Raw genomic sequence first — 20,150 nt, forward strand, 5'->3', positions numbered from 1 at the left:
CCTTTCACTAGACCAGGTTGCTCAGAGCTCCACCCAAGATGAAATGCCACTGTAAACTTGAGTTCATGGAAATGAAGTAGGGCTGAGCATGGGAAAACCTCTCCAAGTAAATGGCAGTGTCATCCTGGTTTGTGTCCCAGGCTGTGTTCTCTGCTCACCTGTGCCACATCAGCAGTCCCTGCACCCCAGCATTAACCACCGACCTTGTTAATGAGGGTTATCACTGCTGACAGACCCAGGCCATGGATAGGCCTGTGGCAACAGCCTCTTTGTAGATACAGAGCAGCAGGTATCCTATCCTGGTGTAATTTTTTTTTTTTTCTTTTTTTTGCAGGGCTCCTGCATCCCAGAGAGATGTAATACTGAAGGAATCATCAATCTCATTTTAAGCTCTTCACTTGGAAAAAAAATTTGGATGCATTAATGAAGTGATTTCACATAGTTAAAACACACATTAAAAGAGTTAGACATAGGGTAAGTGAGTGCCCAGAGGTGTAAGGTCCCATGCTGGTGGGAATAGGTGAGGTCTCATTGAAGTGTGCTGGGTGACTCTTGCAAAGATGTACATTGGTGATATTAAATACTTGCACTAAAACTATCAGCTTGTGCAGCTTGTAATAAAAACTATCAGCTTGTGCAGTTCTGCCTATGGATTTGATCCTGTCCTTGCTCTAGCCTGAATCTGAGCTGAGCTCAAAGTGTGCTCTGCCACTGCATGGGCAAGGAAGGAAAATCCTGAATTCACGTTGGCACACCATCATGGGGAAGGGGAGAGGTTAGAATAGAGGAGGCAAATCACATATCCTGCAGCTTTTGCTATTTCTTTTATTTCTAATATTTCAGTGTTTTGTCCAGAGATACTACTTGCAGTTTTTTGTGTCAGCTACCACTGGAGCATGTTGAGGAGCTGACACTGTTTTGGAGATATCAGCCACTCCCCTCAGCATCCAAACAAATCATCACTGGGAGCTTCCAGTGACTCCAGGGATGGTGATGGGGAGGTTTCACCATCAATTTAGGACCAATCCCTGAAGAACAAGGTCCAGCCTTGCTGTTTTATACAGAACCTTCTGAAAAGGCGTGGATCCACATTTGGAATGGGGACAGATCTCCATTACAGGGTGAGCACCCCACTGCATGCCAGTGTGACAGGAGGACATGGTGACTACAGGTACAGGGAGGACTGTGGGGCCACAGCAGGTTTGGGTGGCTCAGGCTTCATCTTTGCAATGTCATGAGGAATACTGAGCACAGAGATGGTGGGGAGATGCAGGCTGGTTGGTGATATAATTTATATAATTATAGATAAGTAGCTCCCTTCCTAGCTGATTTCCTAGAGGTGTGCTCTGCTCTGGCCCACTGTTTGAGCTCAGATGTGTTATTAAAACACTTCTGTTTGCTTCCTGCTCTGCTACAGCTGCCCTGTTCAACCTTGAGCAATACCATCAAAAGCAGCTCTGTCCAGAGCCTGCAATTTACCTACTGCCTCTACCTAAAGAGCCTGCAGAAAGAGTCTTTTGGGATGTTGGGTGCAGAAAAGTCTTTTTCCACACCACTGCCCAGGGCAGTGACTGGACCACTGTCTATCAGAAATTTGTCTCATTGCTCCAGTTAGAACCATAAGAATAAAGAGAGAGAGGCAATGTATTTAGAGTCAGACTCCAGTGCTTTGGCAAGTGGTATGTCCCTTGCTGCAGATGTGGGCTCCATGGCTCATAGCAGGCTGTTATCAGCCATCCTTTGTACCTCTGCTCCTGCCTGCCTGGCCTGAAGTCCTTTTGCTTTCTCCAGCACTGAGCTGCGTCCTGGGTTTGTGCAGCCACCGGTCCTGTGCTGACCTTGCCCTTCAAAAAATGCTAATTATATTAAAATAAATAGCAGCAAAGGGATGCACAGCCCTTCCCTTTGAAGATGTGGATTTTTTTTGCACAACCTCTTCCATGTCTCCTCTCTCTCCTGTGCCTCAGTTTCCCCGTTGATGTGACAGGGCTGTTGGGAGGCTGAGCAGAGCTGAATTCCAGACTGATTGTGCTTGCAAGGGACTTCTGGGGTTTCCTGACCCAAATCCTCCTTTAAGCAGCTTCAATCTCAAATTTAAGTCCAAACTCACGCTTTAATCAGGTCTCTCCGTGTTTCCCCACTTGAAGTCGGAATGTCTCCAGGGTTATACAAGAGACCACAAGGTCTCCGTGCCCTGTGCCCGATCACTCTCAGGTTAAAAGCTGTCTCCTAATGTTTAACCAGATTTCCCCCTAGCTGCAGCCCGCACCTGCTGCCCCTTGTCCGGACTCCTGGCACCGGCAGAAGCAGCTGAGCTCCGTCTCTCCCGCATATTCCCATTCCCAGGCTTGCCGCGGGCCGTCTCTGCCGGCAGCGGGAACACCGGCGGGCGGCACTGGGGACAAGGTTTCCGTGAGCACAAGCGCAAAGGGTGGCCGGGCTGGGAGCGGTGGCCGCAGCTTCTCTGGGCACTTCCCCGCCGAGCTGAGCCGCGCTGAGGGGGCTGCAGCGCTGCCCAAGGGCCTGAGGCGGGCACAGCTCAAGGCCCGTCCCGGCGGCCGCTCGGCGGGATTTGCGCCAGTCCGGAGCATTTAGCTCAGCCCTTCCTGCGCTGCGTCAAATCCTGTCCTTAGTTTAACCCCTTTGAACAAAATCAGCCTGCTCTGAAAACGTAGTGATTTATTTTTTAATTGAAAGCTCCAGCTTTTGCAAACAGCCCGCAAAGGTTCATGACGTGCTTCTGCAGCGACTTCTGCGCCGTCAGGGCTTTTCCTCAGGCGGGAAGTGTCTCCCCGGGCAGGGTGCAGGGAAAGCGGGACAGGGAGGCTCCAAGCTTGGCACAAATCCCAGGCAGCCTTTCCACCCTCCTGCAAAATGCCGAGTGTCCTGCACTGACCCTGGCTGCTCCAGCTTCCTGTGGGAGGAGGTGGTTTGTTCTCTGGGGAGCTCTGTGTGCTCACGGGGGAGGTTCTGGAGTTGTTTTGGGATGAGGGCCTGTTCCTGGTGCGGGGGTGCTTTGGGTTGCTGGCAGTGATTGCGGTGCCTCCCCAGCAGCCATGGAGTACATCAGCACACGGGGAGGCACGAGGGCCGTGGACTTCGAGGGAGCCCTTTTCTCTGGCTATGCACCCGATGGGGGCCTCTTCATGCCCCAGCACATCCCCTCGCTGGACAGGGGCACCCTGCAGAGGTGGAGCAGCCTGTCCTACCCTGAGCTGGTGAAGGAGCTGTGCTCCCTCTTCGTCCCGGCCAGGCTGGTCCCACGGAACGTGCTCAATGGTGAGCTGAGCGGGGAGCTGCTCGCGGGGACGTGCACGAGGGTTTGGGGGGTCTGCATTCATCTGCCTGCCTTTCCCCCATCCTCTTCACAGCCCCCAAGAGAAGGAGCCTGCTGCACGTTGCCTGCTCCTTTCTGTAGCCTGCTCTCCTCTGTCACCTTGCTGGCACTAGTACAAAAGGTGTCCCCTGTGTAAAAAACGGGTTCTGGTGACAGAAGCTGATGTTGTGGCCCTGCTCACTGTGGGGCTCCCTATAGGGCTTTCTGCTGCTTCACACTTGCCTTGACATGTGGTTTTTAATGTTTTTAACACTTATGAGCTATCTTTTCCACCAGAGGGCAGCTGCAACCTCTGTCTCAATGGCATGTTGGTATAAAACTCGAGTTTCCTGTATTTTATGTTTTAATATAGTTTTCTGATTGTGTAGCATGTCCCCTGGGATTACTTAGCACAGAGCTGTCAAACAGCATGAAGCTGGGCTGGTTCATTCCTAATAACCACGAATAACTTGTTGGGTATCTGTCACTGCACCAGCAACTGAGAGCCTTTGCTTGTGCAGAAAGGTACCCAGGAGCACAAAGAGCACACATGCAGGAATCCATGGGTCAGAAAAACACTCCTTTAATTTAACAGGCCATTTAACCATTTTTCCTCTAGAGCTGATCGACAGGGCCTTCAGCAGATTCAGACACAAGAATGTCGTGCATCTGTCCAGGCTGAAAGATGGGCTGAACATTTTGGAGCTCTGGCATGGTGTTACGTATGCATTTAAGGACCTGTCCTTGTCCTGCACAGGACAGTTTTTACAGTATTTCTTGGAGAAAAAGAAGAAGCATGTCAATATTCTGGTGGGTGAGTATGACTCCTTGGAGGTAAGGTTCTTGGGCAGGCCTTTACCTTGAGACCTATCATCCTACAGCCTTCCCCAAAGATGCCCCAGGATGGTATTGCCTCATAATCTCCAGGCAATGCCAAGGTGGCTGCTCTGGCCAAAAACATCTCATGGAGCATCTCTGCATCTTTTTCTTAAAGTGCAGTGATGCAGGTTTGATTGACACAGCAATTTTTTGCTTTTCTTGGTGCTTCCTCACTTTGAAACAGGGACTTCAGGGGACACGGGGAGCTCGGCCATTGAGAGTGTGAGAGGGCAGAAGAATGTGGACATCTTTGTTCTGCTGCCCAAGGGGTTCTGCACCCAGATACAGGAACTACAGATGACCACTGTCATTGAAGACAACGTCCATGTCTTTGCTGGTTGGCACTGCTGTTGGGACTGTCCACTTTATGGCTCTGCTGTGTCAAAACCTTGACCCTAAAAGTCTGAGGGGCTGCTCAGTGGGGTTTGCAGCTTTAGCAGCTGCAGCCAGCTGGGTCATTGCTATCACCATGCCCAGACATCTGGCTAACAGGAGACAACATCCCCAGGTTGACAGCCAAGCAGTGGTTGGTCCAAGCCTCCATGCAGGTGGTTGGTGTTTGGCTGAACTAAATTCAGCACTGTTTTTTGTCACTAAAAGGATCTGGAGCCACGCCTTCCCTCTGTTCTCTTGCCTTTATGGGTGGTCCACCTCCTACCACCGTGCCATCCCAGTGGATTGGCATTACCACTGGGTGCTTGAGCTGCTTGAGTTCCCATGAACTCCTCTGCTCAGCCTGGTCTCACCTTGGCATCTCACAAGGGGATGCAGCATTTGCCTTCCTGGCGAGTTTATATTTGGTAGAAGCAAGAGCCCAGAGTGCTGTGTCAGAAACCACCTGACATCCACAGGGTGCCACTCAAGCCCTGGTTCACACAGCCCCCAGGGCAGATGGGCAACTCCTGGCCACAGCAAACCCAAGGCTTGAGACCAACCCTATTTCTGAGCAGAAACACCTCGTGCCTGATGCACTGCTGCTGGCAGATCTAATCTTTCCTTTCTCCTTTTGACAGCTCATGGGAACAGCGATGAAATCGATGAGCCGATCAAGGAACTGTTTGCTGATGTCGATTTTGCTGGAAAATACAACCTGATGAGTTTGAATTCTGTCAATTGGTCCAGGATTATGGTGCAGATTGCCCACTTCTTCTATGCTTACTTTCAGTGCACCCCATCCCTGGATACCACCCAGCTGCCAATGGTGGAAATTGTTGTGCCAACGGGAGGAGGAGGAAATATCACGGGTAAAGGGAAAAAGAGATGGGTTAGATAAGAGAGAGAGAATGCTCTGATCTATGGACCAAAAGCACTTTGCAGATACTGGGTATTGCTGTTTATTAAAACACCCACTCTCTGGTAGGATTTCTTCAGAACCACTTATATTTTATTACTCATGTATGGTTATTACTCAATTTAGGTGTCACTGATGATTTGCAAGGTGCAGAAAAACCCAAACCACCCTTTGATGATGACTGTAACTATCTTGAGGGTGGGCACATTAGGAGAGGACAGAATGTGTTTGATGCAGAAAGGAGGGAAAATGCTGTGGCTCTGATTTCTTAAGTGAGACATTAACAGAGGTGTGGAGTCCTGCCTGGTCCTCACTGGTTTGCATGGTAATGCCTGGTCAGGAGAACCACTCTTAATTGCATAATCTGACCTTCTAAATGAGAGTCCTTGATTGCCTCAGTCCCAAAATAGGTGTAAAACTATCTTATGAAAGCAATAAAGGATTTTACATATTCACTCCTCTTCCAGACTGCCATCAGAGAGGCAAAAGCCCAAAATCTTCATCTCACCTGTTTGCTGTCAGCTGCCTGAACTCTCTGTCCCCTGCCTATCCACCAGCAAAAGTGGAGATGAGCAAGGGTCTGTGTTCAATGGCAGGTGGAGCGTTGCATCCCTGGATTTTATAATCTGTACTCTACCAAACCACTGAAGTCAGATATCTCAGAGTCCACAAGGGAATATAATTTTTGTCTGCTTCCGAACTAGATGCTCAATCAATTTGTACAATGACTTCTTTGCTAAATCTCCTTCAAATGTTTCTTCATCAAGCACTTATACATTTTTTTCACTTCTTTTCCCTAGCTGGCTGTATTGCCCAGAAAATGGGTCTCCCAATTCGACTTATTACTGTGGTGAACAGCAATGACATCGTTCATAGGACTGTTCAACATGGAGATTTCTCACTGGCAGAGAGCGTGAAGGCTACGTTAGCATCAGCCATGGATATCCAGGTATGTAGTGAGCTGGCCAAAATACAAAAATAGAAGATTTTGCTGGGTTTTTTTTAAATTTTGTACTCTGTTCTACCTGTAAAATTCTGCCACTCGATGCATTAGGAGGTGTGACTCATATTGACCATTTATGATACAGACTGCTGAGCTGAGATAGATCAAACTCCTCCCTCACTTTTCAGGGCTTGACTTCCTGTTCTTTTTTGTTGAGTGCTGGGTTTCTGGGGATCATTCTGTGCAAGCTTAGCAAGACAGGGACATTTCCACAACATGTGGCAGCTAGAGAACTAAACATGCCATCATGTCACAAGGGTTTTGTTGATGCTTCTGAAAAGCTCCACAAAGAGCAAGAGGAAAGACTAGGAAGGAGTAGAGAAGTCCAGAAGAAATGCCTTGTTCATGGCTGCCTGCAGCTTGCTCAGAGCAAAACAAGTCCCAGCAGGCAGGGAAAGGCCTTGGAAAGAAAAGTCATGGAAGTACAGAAACCAAACACCTGGAAGCACATACCTCCCCTTTCATTCCCATCCTGGGATCCCCAGGGATCAGATCTGCTTCCAAGCAAGTGATCAAAGTGGGAAACCCTTGGGGTTGTAGCTCTATGGCCTTAAGCTACCGGGATTTTCTGAAAGCTGTTCAAACACACTGGGAGGACCTGGGAGTCTGGAGGGACTGCCATACGTTGCAGTCACTAAGTCCTTATGCCCCTATCACCAGGCTGTGCTCTGCAGCTTGGCTTTCCTCCTGAGCCAGTAACTTGTGGGGCTTCTCAGAGCTCCAGGGGTAACTGGGCTTCTCTCTCAGCCAATCTCCCTTCAGTAGCACTGGTCAGCAAATGCTGACTTTGGGATCTTGGGGGCAGAGACAGATGAGGAGATTTCCTGAGATTCCTGAGGAGCTGGATGAGTGAATCCCTCTGCACATTCCTCTCCATGGTTGCATGGGATGCCATTGTTCAGCTCACATCTGAAGCATCCATGCAAATATTTCTGTAGCTAAAGAGAACATTTGTTCTGGAGGGGAATTCAGGAGGTCTCTGGTTAGGACTTGTTTATAGCAGGTTCAGCCTTCAGGTCAGGTGGGATTGCTCAGGGCTTCATCCATTTGGGTGCTGGAGACCTTCAAAGATGGAGGGTGCACAGCCTCTTTAGGTTGCTGCTTCTGCAGACTAAAATAAGGCAGAGAAAAGTTTCCTGTTAGATGCTGCCTGAAGAGTTGAAGGTGAAGCAGAAAGTCTGGTGTGGATGAACCTTGCAAGGAGCAATCCCAGGACAATCCCAGCAGACGCTGTGTCTTTGCAGCCAGGCAGGGGCTGTTCTTTGTCCCTGAGGTCAGGGAGAACCACAGAGCTCATATCCACACTCCAAAACTTTCTCCCCTCCATGACCTGGGCCCCAACCTTCTCCTGGAGATCTCTGATGGTCTGGGACAGAAGCAAAAGCCTTACTTAGATGGTGAGGCTGGTACTTGCATCAGTGCCCTGGCCCACTTCAACTTACTAGTGTCAACATAGTGTTCTGTAATGGAAACCACAAGACTGGTGGGAATGGAGGGTGAAGGGGAAATGTGGGAAGAATGTGGGAAGGATGTGGGAACAGCAGAAAGAAGGACAGGAGAAAGGGTGTCAGGAGCAAAGTGTTGGAGGCACCTTCAGGAGCAGGTCATGGAAGTCCAGGCATGCTGACCTGTATCTTCTTAGGACAGCCTAAGACAGGGGACAGCCTAGAGCAAAGGGCAGGCTACACCCAGACTAGACTGAAGATTAGAGGCTGCAGGCTCTGGGAGATGATGGTGGGAAGATGAAGAACAGAACTGAGCCCATAGGACACCCAGATAAGGACACAAAAGGCTGAGTAAGTCCTGATGACTCAACAAGGTAGGACACGATGGAGTGACAAAAGGTCACAGGCACTGTCAGCTGCTAAAAGTTATGAAGAGTTTATCCAAACCCAACACTTGAGCCCAGGAGGTGAGATGAGGACTCTGTAAATTGGTGCCCTTGTCCTATCTGTCCCTACAAGGTATCTCAGCCAGACCAGCTGGATGAATATTTCTTGGTGCTTGTCAACGTGCAGGAATGAGGCAGGGCAGAGAAATTGGTTTGGGACCCTCCTGTATAGTCTTGCACAGAGTTCTGCTGCAGTGTTGCAATGCTGATTGCTACACAGCCATACAGGCCAGTGGGGCCCTATATGTGCCCTATAAATTCATGGAGATTATCAGCCAGCCCTGCAGGGAGCTGGGTGTCTCATTAAGTCACGCAGGAGCTGGGTGACTCACAGCAGCATCTGCAACACTGAGTAAACAGCTGGATATTTCTGGTTCTCCAATACACAGTGTGTTATTAGCCTGGGCTCCTCGCAGTGATGGTACAGATGTGGTCAAGCTGTTGATTCATCAGCCATCCCTTCATTTTCTGTTTTAATCTGATGGTCACTGTCAGACTGCTCTGACAGGTCAGAGGTTCAAAAGACATTGTGTTCCCAAAGACTTGTCTTGGGATGTAGGTGAGCAAAGGGAAGACAAAAAGCCCACCCTGGCTTCCACGAAGAAAAACACAGTGGTAGGACCTCAGCCCTAATGAGACATCAGAGAATCCACAAGGATGCTTCACCCCTTGTTTGAATTTCCTCAGCTCTTGCCTTGTTATCCAGGAGCCTTACAACATGGAGAGAATCCTCTGGCTGCTCTCGGGCTCTGACAGCTGCCTCATAAAAACTCTGATGGAGCAATTCAACATCTCAAAAAGGCTGAAGCTGCCAGAGGATTTGCACAGAAAGGTCAGTTCCTCATCCATACAACACTGTGCCTCTGTGTGTGTGTGTAAGATTATTGCTACCAGGTATTTCCAATTCATTTTCAGAATAAAAAAAAATCATAGTGGAGAGTATGCAACCAAAAATTTAAGTGTGGCTCCAGAACATTTTTATATCAATATGTGTGCATGGAGATACTAAAAACCCCTTATTTTTTTTTTTTTTAAGAATGCTCTTTCTTCATCACAAAAGTAACTTTAAAATTACCTGCAGTTATTTAGGTAGCATATGAAATTGGCCTATCCTTGGCCATGCACTGAGGCATCATACAGTGGATGCTGGCACAAATTGGGTGTTTGGGGGTGGGTCTGCTGAATTTGGTGCAATTCAGCCTTGCTGTTACAGCAAAGGGGAGCACAAACACAAAACAGAGAGACATAAAAGAGAAAACCAAACATTTGAGTTGTAAGAGGGCCAGGTACAAAATCCTGCCTTTTCCTGTCCAATTTGCGACGTGCTCTCCATCAGAGAGCAGCCTTTGCCCAGTGCCCACTCCTGCTTGTGCTGCAGAAAGATAAATACTGAACAATTTTATTATTAAAAGCAAGAAGAGCTGTTACACTGAGATGTACAAGTCCTCAGAAACTCCCTAAGAGTATGGAAATAGCAGTGCAGAGGTGAGGAGCTGAGTCCTGGCTCCTGCCCATCCACACTCACAGCACCTGTGGACAGAAACCCCCTGCCACTCTCCATCCCTGTGGTTTATTCCAGCAGTGCCTCATCCCCAAGCTGCATCAGCAACCCCTTTTCCTTCAGTCTCTGAAGGAACCCATCCTCCATCTCCATTTCCACATGCTTTGCTGAGTGCCTGTGGCACAAAGCCAGCTGGGAACAACACATTGGGTGGTGGTGCCCTGTGCAAACCTCCCTGTTCCCCCACAGGTCTCAGAGACCCTGGGATCGTGCTCAGCCTCTGACCAGGACATTGTGGGAGCCATGCGGCGCTGCTGGGAGGAGAACCAGTACCTGCTGTGCCCCCACTCTGCCGTGGCTGCTCACTACCACTACTCATGGCCACACAGGTAGGGAGAGCCATGGTCAGGAGCATTAGGGATTGGACCATGACTATCCCCTTGCTCCTGCAGCATCTCCAGCCCCAGCTCGCTTACACCATAAGTTTTCTTTGCTTGTCTTTCCTTTCCAGCATCCCCCGGTGTTGCTTGGCTCCAGCCTCTGCAGCCAAATTTCAGGATGCCCTTCTCCGAGCTGGCCTGGTTCCCCAGATCCCCCCTGAAATCACTGCTCTGACAGCAATGGAGACCAGGTCCACTCCCCTGGAGCGGGGACAGCACTGGGCACAGGTGCTCCGGGGCCGGATTGAAGCTGTGGCACAGCAGTGGGAGGCACAGACGGGTCAGTCGCTACCCCAGGGCAGGTAGTCATACAGACCTGACTACTGGGCACAGCTGGACAATGCCTCCCAGGGCTCATTCTCCACTCCCAGAAAAGCCCTGTCTTATGCTGGGAGTCTCCATGCAAGAATTCCCTTCCCTGTGTAATTGGACTATCTCATAACATTTTCAGTAAAGAGTTCAATTATATGGGCAATTTCATAACATTTTCAGTAAAGAGCACTGCAATTGTATCCCTTTTTCCTAATAAATCAGAAAAACTGATTAAAACTCTGAGTAAACCTGGCCATTCCATCATTACTGGCTGTTACAGAAAGCTGTCATAGCACTACTCACAGCTGCCTGCTTCTTGAGCATTATCCAGTGATTCTGGCTCTGTGCCGGGATGTTCAGCCCAGCAATCCCAATAGCACCCAAGATGCTCAGTAGGAAACACATAAAAGAGTGGAGTGGATCCGCTTTACCCATCCTTGTAATTTAAGTAGTGCCAGGGATTGTTCTCAGGCATTGAAACTTGCTCTCTGATAGTGTTAAATAGCAGATTTCCAGTTAAAAATTTAGCTGTTTTCCCTGGACAAGTTTATCTTAAAGAGCTACTTTCCAGTGCTGTATCTCACAGCTTTTGGGTCCTAGTCCTCCTTCAGACTCTTCCCAGGCAACTTCCACTGTAGCAAGTAGGAAATGGGAAATTCCCTTTATCTTCTGCCTGAAACTTAAGGTCTTTCAATACAACGTTCTCATCATATACATATAAATACATAAATACCTTGTGTGGGAGCTGCCTCCACAAGTCATGCATCTGGCAGGAATCTCTTGTGCCTAAAAAAGGGGGAAGAAAAATAGAAATAATTATACCAGGGGGAAAAATCCCCCTTTGCCATCAAAAAAAAAAATTCCCCCTTTGACATCAAAGGAAGTCCTGTAATGGGAGGATTAATTTGAAGGTTTAGTGGCATTTAACAGGCTAAAAGTAAGTTCTGTGAAGTGATTCAGCTTGGGATGTTGCAGAATGTGCGGGAAGAGTGGGAAGCTTGGCCTGGGCTGCAAGCTGCCTTGCTGGCACCCAGGCAGCCTTTTCCTTGGCTCCCTCTGGCACAGCTGGCTCTGTGCCACCTCCTTCCATCCCACCGAAACCCTGCAGGAGAGGAGGGACCTGTGCCTCCTCCAGGGTGGGGGCTGAGGCTGCCCCATCCCAATTAACGGGGATGAGGGAAACAGCTTAGCTGAAAATGATATAAAAACCACAGCACTTGGATGTTTTTGATGCTAACAGCTCTACTTACATGGATTGAGCAGCTGGGAGGTGGGGTCCAGGAATGATTTTTCATGAAGCCATCATTCACCCTTCTTGAAGAGCCAAACCAGCAAAATACCTCTTATTTAAGCAGCACCTTCATCCTCACGAATAACCCTTCCCCAAAGCATGACTTTGCACTGGGGGTGGTTCAGGACGTCTCTGGGGGTGGCAATAAGAAACTTCTTGATCCCTTTTGACCCCCATGATCAGCTTCCCCTTTCATTGATGCAGATGTTATGCTCATTGGACCCCACTGCCCTTAACAGCTGCCTCCCCAAATCTTGCTGTTCTCAGCCAGGCCCAGTTGCAATTTAGCTCTTAATCATATCTCAAGACACCCTGTGAGAGGGGAGAGGCCCGAAATTGCACCCAGTTCTGCACCCAAGTGACAGGTTGCAAACCTGGCTGGCAAGACCCCAACCCCTCACTGGGGAGCACTGTGAGTGGAGCTGGACTTGCAGCCTGCCAAAATCCTGGTGTGTTTTGCAAGCAGAAAGCATGACGAATACATTCCATACTCCCATCCCCTCAAGCAGTAAGATGAGTAAAGGGTCCAGCCTCATTGCAGGGTGAAAAGGTGTTTAATTCTCAACCATCCCTGAGGATACCCTTCTGGGGTGAGGATGTTACGTCTCCCCCAGCCCAAATCAGACTTTTTTTAGGGTAGGACACTATGAAACTCTCTCTGAGATCTCTGGAGCAGAAGAACAGCAGGAAAAGCCTGTTCCATGCCTGGAGCCAAGGCAGAGGGAGCAAGACAGGCTTGGCTTGCAGGGGGGCTGTGCTCCCACAGAGGGCAATGCACAGCCACGTGTGCCAGCCCAGTGCCTGGGATGTGGGAATGAACCTGGCCCCATGGGCATGCTTTGTCCCACCACCTGCTCAGGGACCATGGCATCCATGGCCACTCTCACACTGGGAGCTCCCACTCTGTCCCCAGAACTGGTGCTTGGGGCTCTGCTCGCTCATCCTTGGGTCTTTGGCTGAGAGGGAAGATCAGCCTGGTTTGGTGGAAAGATGGAAAATGGAGGGAGGAAAGTCACACAAAAAGTGGTACCTCCTCACCCAACACTGATGGGTGGCTGCAGGCTCTGGCAGCTTCACATGTTCCTGGGGTTAATGGTATTTTAGTCCTGCACACTCAAGAGCTGACCACAAACCCAGGACAGGCTTGTCAAATAATTGATCTCATCCATCAACTGCTCTTGCTTTTCTCCAGCAAAAATTCCAGTTTCAGGTCCCTGACCCCAAGCACGTCTGACAGGTCATCCAGGAGATAGTGAAGCCCACAAACCGCTGACAATACTCCATGGGGACACTGTGTTCCCCCACTGAGGGACATGGCTGGGACTTGTTCCCAACTCCTACCTCAAGGAGAAAGTAATGTCTTGGGATGGAGGTGCAGTGTGTTGAAATAGAGGAATAGTCATAGCTCAGCTGGAGTTTCTACTCAATACCTCACATGTACCAAAGCAACTTGCTGTCCTGAGCCAAATTCACTTGTAGTTGGCGTGTCCCACAAGGGATTGGGGTGCCTGTCCTGGTGTGGTTTGGGGTCTGTTGGACTACATGTGGGGTCTTCCCTCTAAGCCATCTGCCTCTGTGCCCCATGGGGACTTCATCTGCCAGCAGAGCCATGCTGTGGTTCAGAAAGATATTTTGAATATATACTCCAATCTGATATACTGATATACTCCATTCTGATATACTCCAATCATTAAGAGTGCCATTAAGAGATCTGTTCGCTAAAGGGGGACATGGAATGATGCTGACTGCTGCTCTGGCTGAGATAAAATTGAGAGGAATATAAAATCCCGAAGGAGCTGTGGGTGAGGAGTCTCTTTCCCATGAGCAGAGCAGTCCAGCCTTCCCCTGTGCTTTGTCACAATGTCCATCCCCATCTTCCAGCTTGTGGCCACCCAATGAATTGATCTTTGGGCAATTACTCCACTGACTGGGCTGTCACGTCCTTCTACTCCATTTATGAGCTGGGAGGAGCCCACAACATGGTGAATTATAAGCCAATGCTTTAAAACAGTGTTCTGAAGGTTTGGGAGCTGAATTATTATTTATAATGCCCTGGGGGCCCCATGTAATTTATGGACAGGTATGAAGACAAGTAGGCGCTCAGACATGGGGATGAGCCCAGTGTAAATGCTGAGATAGAAGGGTAGATAGATGGATGGATGAAGATAAGCTTCTTGGCCAAGAGAGCTGGAGATTGAAAAACTGGAGATGGAGAAGGCTGCTCAGACATCTGTGCTCTCCTAGGGTGATACCTACACTCCCACTACTCTCACTCTGTAAAATGTCATCTCAAATGTGGTGCAAATGATTTGTTTGCTCTTATTTTTTTGAATTTATCCAAAGTGTAAGGAAAAAAAAATAAAAAGGAATTGCTTTGTTGTTGCAATTTGCTGCTAGGCATTCCTATGTGTGCTAATGATAAGTATTAATTAAATAGCTTTCTGTTGTCTTTTAAATGCAGTTCTTTCAGGCTGTAATTAAAAACAGACACCCAGCCCTTTCTGTCTACATAGAAAGAGGCAGGTAGGCCTCTGGAGCACTGCACTTCTTTCCTTGTAACAGGAGAGAAGTGGAAAATGAGGCAAAACCAGTTTCCATTGAAAACTCACTACCCTGTGCATGTCCTTCACAGGGAAGGCAACCAGCTCAAGGAAATTAAAGGAATGTGACTTCCAAGATCTCAGCCCTGCAATCAAAGTAAGTTTATTTGCCCTTAAGATCTTTCAGCTTCATACATTTAAAAGACAGAGGAGATCACTTTGTTTGATCTCTGGGCTGCACAGGCTGCTGAACATCCTCCTGATTCATTCATCATGCCCAGAAGAAACTTGTTGTCTTGTGAACATTTTGATCTGAGTAGCTGGAGATATGATTCCATCCCTCTCACTTGTTTCTTGCTTTCCTCAGCTTTTTTCACTCTTGCTGTGAAAAACCAGACACTGCTGTAAATCCCCATCCCTGTGGTGCTCCTCTGGTCATTTTTAATCTCCCAACTCAGGGCATGCTGCTCAGGGAAACTGGAACTCCCACCAGCCCTACCCCCTATCCCTTTCCCAGCTTAAAACAGACTAAAGCCCTCCAGAAATACAAATAAAATGTCAGATGCTCACGTGATGGAAAGCAACCACCAAATAAAATTTCCCATTTGCCCACAACACTGAATGACACCTAAGCCCATTTTTTTTCTGCCCTTAAAGGCAACTGGGCTTCACTTATCTAAAATGCTGCTGTTAATCAATAAATACATGGAAAGACAATGGCTGTCTGCTGTGCAGCTTATGAGAGTGCTGGGGGAAGATGCAGCTCACTCAGAGGATGCCTTGGTCAGAGATGGCTCATGAGAGAAAAGTTTCTGTGTTCAACAGCTGCATATATATTTTTTTTTTTTTTGTGAATGGAAACATTTAATTATACATTTGAGTAATTTATAACCTGAGATGTGTAGAACTTGTATAATAAATACACAGAGAATATAAAACAGACACATTGCCTGTGAGAGGATCCTCGATTTGGGGCAGTGCAGCACTTTGGTCAGCCAGGGTGATGCTCCTCTGCCTTGATAACTCCTCACACAGTTCATAAAACAGCCACAGCCCTTTTGGGGTCCTATCAACCCAAGGCTGGATTTGCTGTGGGTTTTTCTGTCTCCCTCAACACTATGGCAATGTCTGTCTTGTGATTTTGATGGAGCTGGGCAGGTATCCACAGGGAGTTGGGAACACAAGAAGTGGTCTGGGACACTCTGCAGACTCCTTCCCTGGTGAGGGGAGCATGGGGCTGGGAGCATCTTTGGGGCTGTTGGTGGCAGCAGCAACAGAAGTGGCTCAGAAGGGATTTTTTTCTCAATTGTTTGTGTTTTAGAAATGAGAAAGGGGGAGAAATGGGATGGAAAAGGCAGGGGGAAAAAAGTAAACATTCAGAAATTAAATAATTAAAAAGGAGTTTGAATTTGTTTGAACTGAATCAAAGTATTTTTTTTTTTCTTTGCAGCAAACACGAGATTCTTTTGAGCACAAACTGGAAAAAAAAAAGAGCCTTAAAAAAAGGTATTTTAAAGGAAAAATAACTTGCTTTTAGCCCAAATTGTTAAAATTATGTTTCGGTTTTGGGAAAAAGAAGGAAATGTAGAATTTTTGCAAATTCTAGGAATATTTACAACACCATACCACAAAAAAGGAGGTGTTATGGGGGAGATGAAAAGCAGAACAAGAGGGCTGGAAAAGACTAGCCAACAGCTGCCCTCTGTGGCTCTGTCCTTGCCCTGACACCCCTGAGATCACCCGGAGCACTTTAAGATCACGAGATACTGAGAACAAAGAGTTTGTGTTCTCTTTTTTGTTCTGTAGTTCCCTGCATTTTCAGGCTCCCAAAGCTGGTTCAGCACTTTTAGGGCAGGTTAGAAACCAATTCTTAAAGAAAGCAGAGCAGAAAATCAAATATAAAGTGGCTCCAGGAGGGTGATGCTTTCAGAAAAATAGCAAAACTAATGATTCCTGAAAAACAAATAAATTAAAAAGTGGTGAGCACAGGTCAGTGATATTTCGTGCAATTCCTCACTATTCATCTCATTTCTCTTCCCTTGGGACCCCTCAAGCAGAGCATCACAGGTATTTGCAGAACTTTTTGCTCATGAAATGAAACAGCAGCATGATGCTGCAGTAAAAGAAGTGGGAAAGGGAGAAGGAGCTGTGTCTGAACATGGCTTTATTTTGGTATCTGACACAGGGAGTGGAGCAGGACTCACTGTGCTAAGTCCTGGACTGACATGGGAAAAGGAAGATGAAATATTTTGTTATTGAAGTTTGCAATCAGAGCTTAAACAGCAGGTTTTGAGGGTGGGGTCTTTCTGTCACTGACTTTCTGTGTGACCCTGGAAAGGGTCGAGGTGAGGAGCAGGGGGACCCTCCTGCAGCTCCCCCAGCCTGGTCACTGCCATCTGGGTGGCTCCCGGGGTCCCACAGTGCCTGGGGACCAGGCTGCTGCCACCTCCTCACCCTGAGCTTGATGCCCTGCAGCTCCACTTGGTCCCTACCTGCCCGGCAAAGCAGCAGCACCCTGGGAGCTGCTCGCTTCCGCTCCTCCGGGATGCTTGTGGGGATTAGCCAAGCTATGCTCCCTAAACCCATCACATGTGTTTCAATAGTTTTAATTGTTGCCTTTAAGATAATTACAGGCTGGAGAGCACGGACAGGAAGAGCCCTGTGGATTTGCACCGGGGCCCGGGAGCACCGTTGTGTACGGAATGGGATATCTGCCACTTGGAAATGTTTTTCCTGCTTGGGAGAGTGGTTTGCATGCCAGAAACAGGGAATGCCACAGATCCCCACTTCCCATGGCTGGAACAACTGGAACAAGGTGTCTCCCTGCCCCCCACTCCACCTGCCCTGGGGAAAGAATCCTCCAGCACCTGGCTCAGCAGTTACTGACCCTTGCTCATTTAAGCTGCAGCTTTTTTCTCTTTCCCACATCTGTTCAGAAGGGAATGAGGACCTGAAGTGAGCAGGATGCTGAAAATCAAGCTCAGAGTGGGGTAAGGAGCATCCAGGGCCCACCTTGCTTAGAGATGAGGAGCAGCAGCCAGCCCCAGCACTCTCCTTGGCTCTTAGTGGGGTGGACCATACTTGGGTTTTTAGTATATTATGGTTTGTCCTGGTCCCTTGCTGGCTATCCAGCATTCATCACCGGAGAAAACACTTTCCTGATTTTAAAGGGAGATATCTCTGTGCCTCCCGTAGCCTGGAGTAACTCAATATTGAGTGAGAGGATTGCAGTCACTGCTTTTCCTCTGTTTGCACCTTTCTTGCAATTATTTTTGTTAGAGCTCCCTGCTGGAGGGCAGGGCAGGCAGCTCTCAGGAATAACACAACTTCCTGGATGCTGCCTCACCACAGAAGAGCTGGGGCAGCACTGAGGACCCCTCTTGGGGCACAGACCTTCCCCAGGGTTCACCACACAACACAGGATTTCTCCTGAGATCTTCTCCAGCCCGTTGTGTCACCAAAACAGGAGGTTCTTGGTTCTTGCCTTTGCACTTGCAGTAACCTTTTTATGACTGACGCTTTTTAAAATGAAAACAAGATTTCATTTACATCCAAGAGTTTGCTCCAGTGCAGCCTCCTGGTTGCAGGATGTCTCATGGCTGGTGTGGGTCCGGAGGATCTCGCTGGTTGCTCCCAGACACTGACACCTGCAGTAACTGGAGGGGTGATGTGGGGCCCGGCACACCGAGGGTGGGACTGGTTTTAGCATTCAATCCATAGAAACCCATTTAACAGCACTTCCCCTAAAGTGCTGCCTTTCTTCCACCTGAACTCCTAAAATGGAAATGATCATGGCAGGGAAAAAATTTGGAACTACTCAAATATTAAAATGCAGTGAAGGTGAACTGGCTCCTGGGTGGAGGGGAGGGGATGGGCCCCGTCGCTGCTGCCAAGGTGAGTTTTGGGGATCTATTCAGACCTACATCTGCTGGCAGTGGATTAGAAGTCAAACCCACCTGAAATCCAGAACTGAGCATCCTGAGGGGCTCCTCGAGGATGGGATATTCCCCTCCATGAGCTGCCGACTTTGCCCCAATAATCCTTCACATCCCATCCCTCTTCTCCCTCTCCCCTTTTCCCTTCCCTTCCCTTCCCCTGTGATATGACGCATTGGCAAAGGAATAAAATAATCAGCTATTGCTTTATTACTTTTTCCACCCCTGCTTCCCTCACGGGCAACTGTATTTCGGCAAATGTTTTTAATATTTGCTAATAAAAGCAGCTCCAGTAATGACATGCTCCCTCCCAAAGACAAAATTACCGGGACTGGCGTTATCTAACAAACTCGTTTTGGCACAAGCGCGTCTGCGTTCGAGCCATTTCGGCCCATTCACAGGATTATCAGCCATCTCTGCAGCCAGCCCCAGCCCTCCTCTCTCATTCCTAGTTAATTGGTGTGAAATTGGAGCAAGTTCTCAGGTGATAATGTGTTTGCATTTACTGCTTCACTGAACCACCCTAGCCACTCAATCCCAGCTTCATTAAAGCTTCAATCTCAGCTTTTGCTCCTGGCTGTGAGCTTCAAACCCTATTTCCTGCGTGGCAGACATACAGCCTAACACATGTCAGGAAGACAGCTTGAGCAGAGCTGCTGGGAACAAGCACAGCTACTGCCCGGGCGCCGCTCCGGGAAAATCACGTTCGCGGTGGGAAAGATGCTTGGAGTCCCCACGATGGCTTCACGCTGCGTTGGTTGGCTCCCTGCTCTGGAAAAAGGCATCTTTTATACCCTTTAATTATACTTGATTAATGAATTAATTTTAATTTTTTTTTTTTTTTTTTTGCTGCAGCACTTTGAAGATAAAAACCCCTTCGTCTGAATTCTGATTAGTATTTAAAGACTCAAGTGAAATATTTGTAGGCAGAAAAACCTCACCGAGGAATGCCTGTGTTCAAGCATTCAATAGGGCCTATTCACAGGATAGATTCCAGGGTTATTATTAGCAATAAGGTTATCTTTGGCATAATCTTTTTATGCACAACATGCTATTGGATTCTACCCTCCCTTTTCACTCAGGCCCTGGGGCAGAAGGTAGACAAACCAGAGCTGGTTCAAGCCTTGCAAATGTTTTTCATGCAAGTGGAGCTGAAGCCTGGCAAAGTCTGCCATGGTTATATTTAGGACAAACCATAAGGTTTTTTTTGGTGCAAGATGCACGCCCCAGAATACTTCTGCATGGAGGGAGAAGTGTGCTGCTGCCCCTGGGGTATCTCCAGCCCTGCCAGCACACGCTGTAGGGGACTTGCTGCACACTGGGGACATCTGTGACACCCTGTGGGGGGTGACCCTTCAATCTGAATGGAGAGGGAGGGATTGGGCTGGTCCTATGCCCGCAGGTCATGGAGGCAGCTCCGAGAATCCCCCGGGCATGTGAGATTTCACGGGTCTGGACACAGCTCTGGGCTTGGACAGGTCTGGACACAGCCGGGAGAGAAACCCTGCTAGCCACACCACGGGGTGAATCTCTTTTGGGAAGCTGGAATCGGCTCTCTGCTGGGTTCGATGAGCCCCGGGGGTCCCACCTGCCCCCAGCCCCAGCCAGGAGGGCTGACACGAGTGGGGCTGCAAGTCCACAGCAATGGCTTGATCTGGGCATGAAAGGAGAGAGCAGCTGTCACCTGCCTGCCTCTTAATTTGGTGGTATTTCTAGCTCTCCGAAAGCTAAATGTAGGAGGTGGGGTTTTG

At 48.5% G+C, this 20,150-nt stretch overlaps 1 protein-coding gene and 1 long non-coding RNA gene across 12 annotated transcripts; one reads left to right on the forward strand and one right to left on the reverse strand.

Moving 5' to 3' along the window:
* Positions 1–352: 352 nt before the first annotated feature.
* On the forward strand, positions 353–19,383 carry THNSL2 (threonine synthase like 2). 10 transcript variants are annotated; one of them, XM_053976209.1, is made up of 12 exons: positions 353–2,406; positions 3,055–3,279; positions 3,936–4,130; positions 4,380–4,532; positions 5,209–5,439; positions 6,287–6,435; positions 9,087–9,212; positions 10,131–10,270; positions 10,393–10,601; positions 14,557–14,621; positions 15,915–15,970; positions 16,071–16,536. In XM_053976209.1, the coding sequence occupies exons 2-12, from the start codon at positions 3,057–3,059 to the stop codon at positions 16,150–16,152; spliced, it is 1,629 nt and encodes a 542-aa protein (XP_053832184.1). In that variant the 5' UTR covers positions 353–2,406; positions 3,055–3,056; the 3' UTR covers positions 16,153–16,536. The 10 variants fall into 10 exon arrangements, with proteins under 10 accessions (XP_053832184.1, XP_053832181.1, XP_053832179.1 ...); XM_053976206.1 differs by lacking the exon at positions 353–2,406 and adding an exon at positions 2,553–2,929; XM_053976204.1 differs by lacking the exon at positions 353–2,406 and adding an exon at positions 2,553–2,926 and having other exon boundaries at positions 3,052–3,279.
* LOC128806557 (uncharacterized) lies at positions 6,146–6,659 on the reverse strand. 2 transcript variants are annotated; one of them, XR_008436865.1, is made up of 2 exons: positions 6,611–6,659; positions 6,146–6,447 (listed from the first exon to the last, which is right to left on the reverse strand). It is a non-coding gene; the product is annotated as an uncharacterized LOC128806557 (long non-coding RNA). The 2 variants fall into 2 exon arrangements; XR_008436864.1 differs by having other exon boundaries at positions 6,577–6,637.
* Positions 19,384–20,150: the final 767 nt, after the last annotated feature.

The sequence above is a fragment of the Vidua macroura genome, chromosome 4, assembly GCF_024509145.1.
Source record: "Vidua macroura isolate BioBank_ID:100142 chromosome 4, ASM2450914v1, whole genome shotgun sequence".
Classification (NCBI taxonomy): Eukaryota; Metazoa; Chordata; class Aves; order Passeriformes; family Viduidae; genus Vidua; species Vidua macroura.

Bases quoted from the DNA above. Each gene is read 5' to 3' on its own strand.
- THNSL2 (XM_053976209.1), top strand. From the start codon at position 3,057: ATGGAGTACATCAGCACACGGGGAGGCACGAGGGCCGTGGACTTCGAG. The intron at 9,213-10,130 runs GTCAGTTCCTCA...GTTCCCCCACAG, and splicing joins CAGAGGATTTGCACAGAAAG to GTCTCAGAGACCCTGGGATC. The intron at 15,971-16,070 runs GTATTTTAAAGG...TGCAAATTCTAG, and splicing joins AAAAAGAGCCTTAAAAAAAG to GAATATTTACAACACCATAC.